This window comes from Gorilla gorilla, chromosome 5, assembly GCF_029281585.2.
Source record: "Gorilla gorilla gorilla isolate KB3781 chromosome 5, NHGRI_mGorGor1-v2.1_pri, whole genome shotgun sequence".
In the NCBI taxonomy this organism is placed as follows: domain Eukaryota; kingdom Metazoa; phylum Chordata; class Mammalia; order Primates; family Hominidae; genus Gorilla; species Gorilla gorilla.
The window spans coordinates 162,595,015-162,608,178 of NC_073229.2; the positions used below are offsets into that span (position 1 = coordinate 162,595,015).

The window sequence follows — 13,164 nt, forward strand, 5'->3', positions numbered from 1 at the left end:
CACATTACAGACCTCTCCCTGGCCCCAAAGCCTAATATGTGCTTACCAAGTCAAAAAAGAGACACAGTTGATTCACAAGCTGAAGGTTTGAACTTGAATAGAACCCTAGGCAGGGCAGTGCCCCCCTGCCCGGCCCAGGTGCCACTAGGCACAGCACCAGAGTAAAAACTCAACAGTGGGGAGGCCGGACCCTCAAGGTTTGGGAGTTTAAGCACCCAACCTCTGGCTCAGGGATTTGGGGAGTAGGGTAAACAAAACCTACTTGGAAAAGAATTGGGGAAGAAAACCAAAAATTGCCTTCTGCAGGGCTGGGGACAGGGAAGGAGGCAGGGCCAGGGAAAGGCACATTTCATATCACTAATCTAACTTGGGAAGCTGTGGGGGACCGTCTTCAACTGGCCTTAAGAGGAAAGCCACATGGCCGATTGGAGAATCCACAGGAGGGAGAGAAGGAAAGGGAATGTAGCTGGTAGGATGCAATAGCCCCTTCCTTTCTGGGCACAGGAGGGCAGCCAGGGCACCAGGTCCAGGCAGTAACCTCACAAGAACAGCAGTTTTTGCAGCTTAGAGATCACCCACCTGGCCCACCCAGCTACTCATTCTGCTCAGCGTGGGCTGGTGTAGGGCCACTCTCCGCCCCAAGGGAGTGGACAGCTCTGTAGCCTGGGGCCCTGCCTCTTCTTCTGAGGCAGTACTGCCTCTGCGCCCTTGGCCTGGGGCTCCTGGCTCTCAGGGGTGGCAACAGCCTTCCCTTCCTGGGCAGCGCCCTTGTCGCTGCAGGCATTGATCTTCCCCCGCTCCTGCTCTTCCTCCATAGGTGAGGAGGCAGAAGAATCACCCCATCCTCCTTCCCATTTCTCTTGAAGGACAAGCTGCTCTTAGAAACCCTTCTTGAAAGAGAATTATTTATTTATTTATTTATTTATTTATTTATTTATTTATTTATTTATTTTAGACAGGGTATCACTCTGTTACCCAAGCTACAGTGCAGTGGCGCGATCTCGGCTCACTGCAGCTTCGACCTCCCCAGGCTCAAGCCGATCCTCCCATCTCAGCCTCCCGCGTAGCTGAGATCACAACCCCAGCACACTCAGCTTTTTTTTTTTTTTTTTTTGGAAGGCAGCTATGCTCTCCACTATACTATCAACGCTATTTTATTGTATTTTTGTAGAGACGGGTTTTCGCCATGTTGCCCAGTCTGGTCTCGAACTCCTGGGCTCAAGCGATCATCCCTGTCTTGGCCTCCCAAAATGAAGGGATTACAGGCGTGAGCCACCGTGCCTGGCCTTGAAAGGCAATTTCGTCTTCTTGGAAGTCTCCTTGCGGGGGAGGGAGCCTCCCCTTTGGCCTCAGCACCCTGGCTAGGGGGTGCTGGCTCCATGGCATTGCCAGTGGTCCCGGCTGCCTCTTCTGTTCACAGGGGCCTACTCCCCTTCACCCTTGGGGGATGTCACCATTGCTTTTCACGTGGCCACCCTCCTGTCCGTTGGCTTTCGCGTGGGGAGTGCCTGCTGCCTCTGCGGCGGTCACGTCGCCCCGGAGAGCCTCGGAGCTCTGGCTGCCCACGATGGGAGTCCTCTGGGGGGCGCCGGAGCCGTGCCGGGTCCCCGCCGCAGGGGACAGTAACGCGGAGTCGGCCTGGCCGGCGGAAGGGGGGTGCTGGGGAACAGAGCCGCACCCTACTCGGCTCGGGAAAGCCCTGGTAACCAAAATTCTTGAAAAGCACTAGTGTCTGGCCTCGGCACTAACTCTCCCCGAGTCTCGTTAAGCCTGCGGGGATGACTCAGAGGGTCTGGGGTCCTGTCGGGGAAAAGTTCAGAAACCAGAACAGTTCCAGATTCTCTCCATGTGTCTGTGGTCCCACCACCTCTTCCGCAAGGGACCCTGAAAGCTGTCTGGGACCTAGGACAACTTCTTGGGATGAGTACGGCCATTCGTCCTGGCTGAGCCCCAGGAGTGCGGGCAGGGGCCGCGGGGGTCGGGTCGCCAGCCGCCACCTCCGGCCTTTCTCTGCCTGCGGTGCGCTGGGACACCCTCGAGGCGGCTCAGCGCCCGCGGTTCCCAGCGCGGGCGGGGCCGCGGCAGAGGCTCCCAAACCGGTTGCACAGAAACAGCGCCACCCCCTACTGCCCGCGGGGCCACCTGCGTGTGCCTTTCCTTCAAAAACAAAGGCAGGGGCGGGGGCGGGAAGTGCCTCAAAAGAAGGCGGGCCGAAGCGAGGTGCGGTTCCCTGTCGCCGCGGAGGGGCGGGGACAGGACGCGCAACTCCGGCCGGAGCTGTCCGGGGTCGTGAGCCGGCCCCGCCTTGGTGGCGGCGCCCCCTCGCGGTCCAGAGCCAGACGCATCGGGTGGGCTCGGGTCTCCAGCCCGGCCGGGAGGAGGGACCGGGTCTGCGGAGCGGGGACTCGGGGCCTCGGCGGGGCGCGCACACGCAGGCGGGGCGGCCCGGGGTGCGGGGCCTCTGCGCGGCTGACCAGGCTTCCAGAGCGTCAGCGCCGCCCATGGCCGAGCCGCTCCAGCCAGACCTCGGGGCGGCCGAGGACGCGGCGGCCCAAGCTGTGGAGACGCCGGGCTGGAAGGCCCCGGAGGACGCCGGCCCCCAGGTAGGCGCCGACTCGGGAGCGGAGGGGCTGGGCCCGCCTTCCGGCTGATTTGCAGTGAGGCCATCGGGTCCCATAGAGTTAAGTAAAAAGTACAATTTTTTAAATGGTCCCAGTCCCTACCCCCTATGCTACGCAAACGAGAAACCCCGGTCATTTAGCTCTACCCTCCCCCCTACCCCCAGTGCAGGTCCCATCTCAATTTCTTGTCTTTGCGGGGTGGTGGGGCGGGGAGGAACTGGTTACGTCCCAGAACGCGCGGTGGAACCCTCCGAACCGAGGGGGTGTAATAGATGCTTGTCTGAAAGTGTGAATCGAGTCCCCAGCGTGTGGGGTTGGGGCCGCTGCGGTCCCTAATCGCAAGGAGGGGAACCTCGTGGAGGGGAACCTCCCAGACCTAAGGAGCGGGGACCTCAGGCCGGACCCCGGGGCGGTGCAGCCCCTAGACAGGCCGGCTCCAGGTCGACCCGAGATCATGGCACCGGTATTTTTGCATCTCACTCCTACCCTCTTAGAATTGCTTCTCGAAGTTTTCTCTGTTCCACTTTAGCCCGGAAGTTATGAGATCCGACACTATGGACCAGCCAAGTGGGTCAGCACGTCCGTGGAGTCTATGGACTGGGATTCAGCCATCCAGACGGGCTTTACGAAACTGAACAGCTACATTCAAGGCAAAAACGAGAAAGGTAAAAGCAGTTTTCCTTGTAATTATGCATATTGTGAAAGAGTCCCCGGGCTTATTATTGAGTTTTAGCTTATTAAAGAAATATCCTTTATAATAGAAAAATAAGCAAGTCATCAAAGACTTGTCTTGTTTTCAGACAAGACTCCTCAGAACCAGGGTTACACTGGGTATTACTTTTCAACCTCTGTTCTCTGATTTTGCTGGATGAACTGGGGTTTGGTGTAACTCGTGATAAGTCCTTTTCTATGGCTAACACCTCAAGATAATTTGGTGACTGGTAGGATCAGAGACATCGGGAGGCAAGAAGGTACCAAGATTAGAAGCATCAAGTCATAGCTTTTGGTCTGGCTTTGCTGCTATTTATATTTTAGCAGGTCTCTTAGCCTGTGGGACCTCATTTTCTGAATGGTAAGAAAAAATAATTTACTGACCATGTAATCTCTAATTTCCCCTTTTATCTCTAAAAATTAAGAATTTATTAACCCAGAATATCAGTATACAGAAAGTGGTTTAATGTGGGCAGTGAGCAATTGAGTAATTTTGGCCTTACTGTTTTAAGATGAAAATTATCTTAAAGGTAAATATGTCAATAATGTGAAGTAAATCAAGAAACCCAGATCAAAAAAGAATAGGTTAAATGTTTAAAGCTGTCAAAAATACACTAAATTTGCTTTCATTTTTATGTCACAGAGATGAAAATAAAGATGACAGCTCCAGTGACAAGCTACGTGGAGCCTGGTTCAGGTCCTTTTAGTGAGTCTACCATCACCATTTCCCTGTATATTCCCTCTGAACAGCAATTTGATCCACCCAGACCTTTAGAGTCAGATGTCTTCATTGAAGATAGAGCCGAAATGACTGTGTTTGTACGGTAAGTGGTAGATAATTTATAGCCTTGCTGACTGCTAGTTTTACTTGTGTGCACTCACAGTTTAGCTCCAATGCAATTTCAAAAGGCTTTTCACCCTTCCATAAAATCAGGTCTAATGCATTTTGTGATGTTTTCCTACTGGCTTTGTTGTATATGTTACTGAGGTCTGTCACAAGATAATAATCACTTCATTTAATGAGTCTATTGCATGCCCTTCATATAAGACACGGTGCAAATTACATGCTCCCAAAACAAAAGACTGCAATATAGTTAGACCTGAACAAAAATACCTTAAAACAGAAGTCTTAGTTTGTTCAGGCTGCTGTAACAAAATACTGTAGGCTGTAGTTTATGAAAAACAGAAATTTCTCTCTCACATTTCTGGAGACAAGGAAGTTCAAGTTTAAGGTGCTGGCAGTTTCAGTGACTGGTGAGGGCCCGTTTCCTGGTTCATAGATGGAACCTTCTCAGAAATGCCCTCATGTGGTGGAAGAGGCAAGGCAGCTTTATTGGACATGTTTTACAAGGCTCTACCCTCATGACCTAATCACTTTCCAAAGGCCTCATTTCCTAATACTATCACATTAGTGATTAGGTTTTCAAAATATGAATTTTGAGGCCCAGCACTTTGGGAGGCTGAGGCAGGTGGATCACTTGAGCCTGGGAGTTAGAGACCAGCCTGGGCAACATGGCAAAGCCCCATCTCTACCAAATGTATATATATATTAGCCAGGCCTGGTGGCACATGCCTGTGGTCCCAGCTACTTGGGAGGCTGAGGTAGGAGGATCACTTGGGCCCAGGAGGTGGAGGCTGCAGTGAGCCGTAATTGCACCAATGCACTCCAGCCTGGGTGACTGAGACCCTGTCTCAACAAAAAGAAAAATGTATATATGAATTTTGGGGAGACACAAACATAGAGTTCATAGCATTCTGCCCTGATCCTGTAAAATTCATATCATCTCACATGCAGAATACATTCATTCTATCCCAATAGCCCCAAAAGTCTTAATTCATTCCAGCATCAACTCAAAAGCCTAAATTCATCTAAAGATCATCAAAATCAAATCTGAGGCTCAAGGTACAGTTCATCCTGCGGCCGATTCCCCTCCATCTATGAACCTGTGAAATCAAACATATTATATGCTTCCAAAATACAATGGTGGGACAGACATAGGATAAATACTGCATTCCAAAAGGAAGAAATGGGAAAAAAGAAATGGGTAACAGGTTCCAAGTAAGTTCTAAATCTTCAGATTAATTTTCTTTGACTCAAAGCTCTTCCCTCTGGGCCCACTGGGATGAAGGTCCCACTTGTGAAGCTCTGCTGAACAGAGGTTGGGCCCCCAAGGCTTCAAGTGGCCCTGCCCATGGCTTTGGATGGCCCAACCCCACTGCAGCTCTCACAGTTGGAGGGACCCCACCCTGCAGCTCTACCAGGCTCGAATTGCACACCGGTGGCCCTCCCAGTCTGGTGTGCCCGGCTCCCATAGCTCTGTTAGCCATTTCCCTGTTGGGGACTCACTGCAGTAGCTTGGTCTCACTGTGGCCCTCTGCTTGGGTCACATACCCAAGGCCCTGGGCAGCTCCATCCTTCAAGGTGGAGGTAGCCACACCCCCACAGCTCATGTACTGACAGAGGTGGCACCACATGGATGCTGCTGAGGTTAACTGCCTGTGCCTTCCAGAGGGACAGCCATTGCAGCCCAGGCCACACCTCAGCCCACTGGAGCTGAACCTGGGGCATCCAAGGAGGGCTGCACTGGAATGCAGGAAACAGATTGGTGAGGCAGTGCTAGGCAGTGAATTCCAAGGCCCCCCAGGTGCCCAAAGACCCTCCTTTGAAATTGTTCTGCCCTCCGCAGGCACTGAAACTTGGCATGTGATGGGAGAGGCAGCTCATAATTTCTAAAATACCTTTGGCACCGTTCTTCCATTATGCTGGAGAATAGGTCCTGGTTTCTGTTTAGATGGCAGTTCCACATTAATCTCCTTATCAAAGGGTTGCTTGGCCTTACCCTTGTTCTCTCTCGAACAAGCTTTCTCATTTCTTTTAATATGGATAGGCTAAAAATTTTCCAAATGTTTAAGTTCTGCTTCCCTTTTGATTAAAAATTTACTCTTTAAATTCTCTCTTCTTGTATTTTACTGTCAAGAGAAGCGAAGCCACATCTTCCATTCACATTTTGCTTAGAAAATGTTCAGCCAAATATCCTATTTCATAACTCCCAAGTTGTACTGTCCACATTACGCTGGGACACAAACACAGTTTCTTTGCCATGTCATGACAAGGGTCACCTTTCCTCCAAGTTCCAACAAATGTTCCTCATTTCCATCCGAGACCTTATCAGAATGGCCTTTACCGCAAATCACCACGATCCGGTATGACTCCCACCCTCTCCTTAGACTGCCGTTGCCATCCTCAGCAGTGCCTCTGTATCTGCCACGTGGTTACTGTCCTCTCCCACATGACCCTTACAGCAGTCATGTGTGGACGAATCTGTTCCCTTAATGCTTGCTTATCCTTTAACTTTCAGAGTGTCACTCTCTTGTCATTTCTCCTGTCCCATTTCTTTACCTCCGTTGGCTCCTCCTCAGCTCCCTACCCTAGGATCACTGTCGATGCCTGTTTTAGACCCTCATTTCATAGCCGACTTGTTCTGGGCAATCCATTCATATTGCTTCAACTCCCTGAGTTGAATGATTCTCACATCTATTAAGTGTCTCCAGATCTGATTTCCCTACTTGTTGGACATCTCTCTTTGGGGTTGGGGGAATCAAACTCAACAACCCTAAAAATGAGCCTTCGCCCAATTCCCAAATCTCTGATCTTATAGTGCCTGTCTCAGTCGAGGGCCTCATCAGCCAGATGGGCTCCTCTTTTTTTTTCTCTCTCTTTTTCTGAGACAGCGTCTCGCTCTGTTGTCCAGGCTGGAGTATAGTGGCATGATCATAGCTCACTGCAGCCTGGAACATCTGGGCTCAAGGGATCCTCCCACTTCAGCCTCCTGAGTAGCATGGGCCACCACCATGCCCAGCTAATTTATTATTTTTTGTAGGGATAGGATCTCACTGTGTTGCCCAGGCTGGTCTTGAACTCCTGGGCTCAAGCAATCTACTTATCTCAGCCTCCCAAAGCATTGGGTTTACAAGCATGAGCCACCATGCACAGTCAAGACAGCTTCCTGAGCAAGGAATTTACAGTCACCATCAGCACAATGTTCCTGACAATTGATTCTCAAATCTGGCCCATTCACCTCAAAAATGATTCAGGGTTTTGTTCCCTCCTCTCTATCACCATTGTGACTTACTCGGGTCTTCATCTTCTAGGGACCATACTAAGTCATCTTTGTGTACCCCAGTTCTTGGCACAAGCCTGACATTCCCAATAGATACTGGGATGTTGATTGATCTTAACTGAATTATTTCTTGACGATTTCACTTCAGTAGCCTGCAAGCCGTCTTCCCTGCCACCAGTCTTTTCCTTTCCTCTTCCACACTGGAACTGTCATCTTTCTTACCACAATGACAAAAGCCCAAAATCTCCGTTGGATTCCTCTTGCCTCCCCAGGGAAGCTCAGATTGTTCACACAGTGCACAGTGCCACATATGACCTGGCCCAGCCCTGTCTCAGCAGCTCCCCTTCCCACCACTTGGGCTTCTCACCCTTCATGTAACATGCCATGTTCTTCCACATCTTGTTACCTTTGACCTCAGGCACGTTAGTCCACTTTTCCTTGCTAAAATTTCCCTGTGTAAAATGCGTGTGATCATAATACTTACTATCTCTTAGGGTTGCCATGAAGATCGGATGAGTTAATTTATGTAAAACACTTGGAACATGAGCATCAAGCATTCCTAGCTCTAGTACTCTCTTTTTCCTCTTCCTGGAGAGCCCACTGCCACCCTACAGGACAAATGACACCTTTTCTGTGATGCCTTCTTCAGTTTCTCCACCTAGCTAGGTACTCTGTCCTGGTGCCCTTCTAATTCTTCTTCTTCTAAGTAATAGTGGCTTATTTATAGACGGAAATTTCTTCAAGAATATGACAGCATGTTACTATGTCCATATATTCCAGCCCCTGGCAAGGCAGGCACGTGGGGGTGAGGGAGGCAGGCACCATATATGTTGTCTGTGTTCTGAATAAAACAGTGAATAGATCATTGTGAAACAACACACATTCAGAGAACAAAAGCTTATTTCTAATTAGAGGGTTCAGTATTTGATTTTAAGGGAAAATGAATTTGAAAACAGATTCCTTTTAGGCAGAACATGTTAAGCATTGGTTATTCATTAAGGAAATAAATAATACATTTAAGAGCCAAAATGTTTCTTTCTTTTTTTTTTTTTTTTCTGAGATGGAGTTTCACTCTTGTTGCGCAAGCTGGAATACAATGGCGCAATCTCAGCTCACTGCAACGTCTGCCTCCCAGGTTCAAAGTGATTCATCTGCCTCAACCTCCCGAGTAGCTGGGATTACAGTCACCCCCCCTCACTATGCCTGGCTAATTTTTATATTTTTAGTAGAGACGGGGTTTCACCGTCTTGGCCAGGCTGGTCTGGAACTCCTGACCTCAGGTGATCCACCCGCCTTGGCTTCTCAAAGTGTTGAGACTACAGGCGTGAGCCACCATGCCTGGCCCAAAATGTTTCTTAACCCATGGTTCAGAATTATATTCAATCGACATGAAAATGATAGAATGGAAGAGTTATATCAACTCACCTGCAGTGTTTTATTTTGCATACATGTGCATGCAGAGATTCCTACACTTGACAGGATTAAAAGGGAACTGCATGCCAGGAATGGTTCTGGGTGCTGGGTAGACATTGTTATATAAAGCAGACATGGTTTGTACCCTTAAAAGAGATGACACCTCATCTGAAGCGTGGTAGGATTGATTTTTTGCACTGGCACATTGATAACGAAATATACCAAAGAAGGCATATTAGGAAAATTTTTGTTTCTCAGTGTTTCTTATTCTTAACCCTCAAAATCAAATTCATCATGCTTGCATGTCAGCAGCTCAGCTAGGTCAGTGCTGTCAGGATTTAATCTCAGGATGTTTTTGTTTATATACTGCAGAATGTATACTTAAACTTTTATTCTCTTTTCCCACTTTTTGTTTTAATCTTTTGACTGTCTTTTCTTCCACTTCCCCACAGCAGCCTCCTGACTGGATCCTTCCTCACCAGTCTATTATATGTCTGCCTATATTCTAATCCAGATCTTATCAAGTTGCACATTTCAGCTCAACATTCTTGGAAATAACCTCAAAAGGCCTTAGGCTAATGCACAGGGTTCTTCCTTCTAGTTCTGACTCACCTTCCTGACCTCATTTTATGCCTCACTATGAAAACACTTGGTATTTTTAGATTTATGGTCTCTTTCCTATCACTCCCCTTTCTTTGTTCAGCAAAACCATCCTCCATTCAGGCCCAACTCAGATGATTCTCCTTACCCCAGATTTAATCACGTCCTCAACGCTCCCACAACACTTTGATCCTGTCCCTGTTTAAAACCCTTCTCAGAGGCCGGGCATGGTGGCTTATGCCTATAATCCCATTGCTTTGGGAGGCCAAGGCAGGTGGATCACTTGAGCTCAGGAGTTTGAGACCAGCCTAGGTAACACAGTAAGACCCTGTCTCTACAGGTTTTTTTAAAAATTAGTCCGGTGTGCACCTGTGGTTCCAGCAACTTGGGAGGCTGAGGTGGGAGGACTGCTTGAGCCCAGGAGGTCAAGGATGCAGTACACTGTGCCACCATATTCCAGCCTGGGCAACAGACAGAGTGAGACTCTGTCTCAAAAAAACAAACAAACAAAAAAGCCTCAGGATGTATAGAGAGAGCTGCCAAAACGTTGATCTCTTCCATTGGATCATAAATTCAGAGAGGTGAAAACTGTATCATATTCATCTGTAATCCAGTGTTTATTCTTTTCCTTAGGAGAGGGAAAAAGGGGCAATGTGCAAGTGAAAATCGAGTCTGGAAAAGGGGCTTCTATAGGGGTGTTGGTGTAGTTCTCTGATCAGCAGCACCAGCATGGATGTGGGAGCTCGGAGGAAATACACTCTCAGGCCCCACCCCAGACCTGAATCTGCATCGTAGCAAAATCCCCAGGTGACCCGTATGCACGTTAAAGGTTTGAGAAGCACAGGGTAGAGCACTTGAGATTGTGTAGGTTCCAAATCCACCTGTCAACAGATGGAAGGAGGGCATGCATCCTCCTGGGTTTCCTCAGTGCTTCTGAGGTCACATGGAGACTGGGAATCACAGGCAGGAGTGGTCAGTTCATCTGCTGAGAGGGAGTAGCTTTTTTTATTTTTATTTTTTGAGAAAGAGTCTTGCACTCTGTCGCCCAGGCTGGAGTGCAGTGGCGTGATCTTGGCTTACTGCAACCTCCACCTCCCAGGTTCAAGCAATTCTCCTGCTTCAGCCTCCCGAGTAACTGGGACTACAGGCGTCCGCCACCACACCTGGCTAAGTTTTGTATTTTTATTAGAGATGGGGTTTTACCATGTTGGCCAGGCTGGTCTCAAACTCCTGACCTCAAGTGATCCACCCACCTTGGCTTCCCAAAGTCCTGGGATTACAGGTGTGAGCCACCTCGCCTGGCCGAGAGGAAGTAACTTTGAAGCTGCACTTCACTCAGCATTCACGGTACTAGCACCTGCTTTTTGCTTCAGAATGACATTCGCATCAGTATTAAAATCATTCACGGTTATTTCCTTTCTCCTTTGTAGGTCTTTCGATGGATTTTCTAGTGCCCAAAAGAATCAAGAACAACTTTTGACATTAGCAAGCATTTTAAGGGAAGATGGAAAAGTTTTCGATGAGAAGGTTTACTACACTGCAGGCTACAACAGTCCTTTCAAATTGCTTAATAGAAATAATGAAGTGTGGTTGATTCAAAAAAATGAACCCACCAAAGAAAACGAATGAGAAAAATGAAAGGAAGTTCTGCTGTCAGAGGCAAAACATCTGTTTATCATAGACATCAACATGACCTATAAGTAAAGTGCGTGTCTAGTGTCTTCTATTGAGAGTACTACTATTAATTAAGCTTATTTCCAATGTTCCTTTTTAATGCTTGAAGTTTTATCTACATACACAGGTAACAGAGGACAGTAGTCTGTAAACATATAAATTGGTCATAACTATCGTGGTCTTTATTTCTGTGAGGATCTAGGGAAATTTCATGTCACTTCCCTCCTTCACTGCATCACAATCATATTCCCTTTTTTTTTTCTTGGATTTGTGTCAGTTGGATGATATCCCCTCCAGATAGTATCAATAAAATGTTAAAATTATTTATCTTGTGTGGAACCACTAGGCTGTCAGGCCCGGAGAGGTGAAATTCAGCTGGACACAAAAATCAAATTGTCTTTTGTGGCTGCCACCATTACATTCTCTGTTGTATGTATTACATTCCCTCCTGCATCCTCCCACTGCCCCACTGCACAAGAATACTCCATGTAACTCCATTTAAATGTAATGAATTCATTCCTTTCTTTTTAGTCTCCACTTAACCCCCTAAAAATCTTGCTTTTTCCCCTAAACATTTCCCTGAACTGTCACGTATTTTCATTCATTCTTTAACTCATTGTAGGGAGTCCCTGCTATGTTCCAAGCACTCTGCTAAGGACTGGGAGGTGGTGGTAAGAAAACCTGTGTCCCAAGCCCCTCATCACTGACTTCCTCTTCACTAACTCCAACAACATCTTTCCACCTCCTTAACTATTTCATTCACCCTCCCACTGTGAACACCACAGACAAGGCCCCTGTCCTCATGGAGTTTACATTCTAGAGGGTGAGGGAGTTCAACACAAATAAGATGCTTGAAATTGGCAAGTGTGATGAAGAACTGAATAGGGCAGTGGGATAGAGTGTGGCTAGGTAGGGTGTGGTGGACATCACATAAGGTGGTCAGCAAAGGCCTCTCAAGAGACAGTTGAGACTTGAATGACGAGGAGGAGTCAGATGAAAGCCAGGGGCAGAGGTGACAGTGTTAAAGGCAGAGGCCACGTTCAGTACCCAGAACAAAAAGCTGCACACACTGCTTGCTGAGCAAGAGAGCACTGCTCTTGTAGGGCACGGTCTCTCGGATAAAGAAAACTGCTGACCTTATGCAGGGTTTTAGGAAGGATTAACAGATTTTCAAAACCATATAGGAGTTGAGGGAGCTTTAGTTGTGGGGATGCAGTTACCAGAGTGAGGCCGCTGCTGATTAGCATGATTTAGAAGCCTAGTTTGGAGGTGAGGTTACTGATGCGAAATTGTCATTGATTGTTTCTGGTACTTAACTGTTACTGTGGCCAAAGGATGGTCAGTTTTATTCAGGATTTGAAGTGGTGGCAGACAACGTGAGGTGTGCCACTCAAATTCACCTTCAAGAAAGTACCAGCCGCCCAGCTGTGAGGGGTGTGGTTTGCTGACAGTCTCCCCGTTACCGTCTTCAGGGTCCACGCCAGATTTCAAGATAAGGACACACTATTCTATGGGAGAGAGGGACCTAGTTTACAACTGAGCAAGGCAGTGGTAGCTGACAGCATGCCTTTTTCTGGCAATTTCCAGCCAATAACTGAGCAAGGTGGTGGTATAAGACCTAGCCATTTAGGCCAGGTGCAGTGGCTCACAGCTGTAATTCCAGCACTTTGGGAGGCTAAGGTGGGAGGATTGCTTGAGCCCAGAAGTTCAAGACGAGTCATGGCAACCTAGTGAGACTGTCTGTCCAAAAAATAAAAAATTAGCCAAGCGTGGTGGCACACGCCTGTAGTCCCAGCTCCTGAGGTGAAAGGATTGCTTGAGCTCAGGAGGCGGAGGTTGCAGTGAGTCCTGATCATGCCACTGCACTCCAGCCTGGGTGACAGAGCAAGATCCTGTCTCAGAAAGAAAAAAAAAAGTCCTAGTCATTTCTACCAACTCGAAACCCCTCTAATAAGCAGTCTCTGCTCTGGAGCTTTTTGGTGGGCTGCTAGAGAGTTTGTTAGATCCTACCGTTCCTCTGCTCA

The 13,164-nt window shown here is 48.1% G+C and overlaps 1 protein-coding gene and 1 pseudogene across 1 annotated transcript; one reads left to right on the forward strand and one right to left on the reverse strand.

Annotated features, from left to right (window-relative positions):
* Nucleotides 1-592: 592 nt before the first annotated feature.
* On the reverse strand, nt 593-2,503 carry LOC129534478 (collagen, type I, alpha 1b-like; annotated as a pseudogene).
* On the forward strand, nt 2,203-11,463 carry HEBP2 (heme binding protein 2). Its single transcript, XM_004044748.3, has 4 exons — nt 2,203-2,603; nt 3,151-3,286; nt 3,976-4,156; nt 10,897-11,463. Exons 1-4 carry the CDS (start codon nt 2,502-2,504, stop codon nt 11,093-11,095), a joined length of 618 nt encoding a protein of 205 aa, XP_004044796.2. The 5' UTR covers nt 2,203-2,501; the 3' UTR covers nt 11,096-11,463.
* The last annotated feature ends 1,701 nt before the right edge of the window (nt 11,464-13,164 follow it).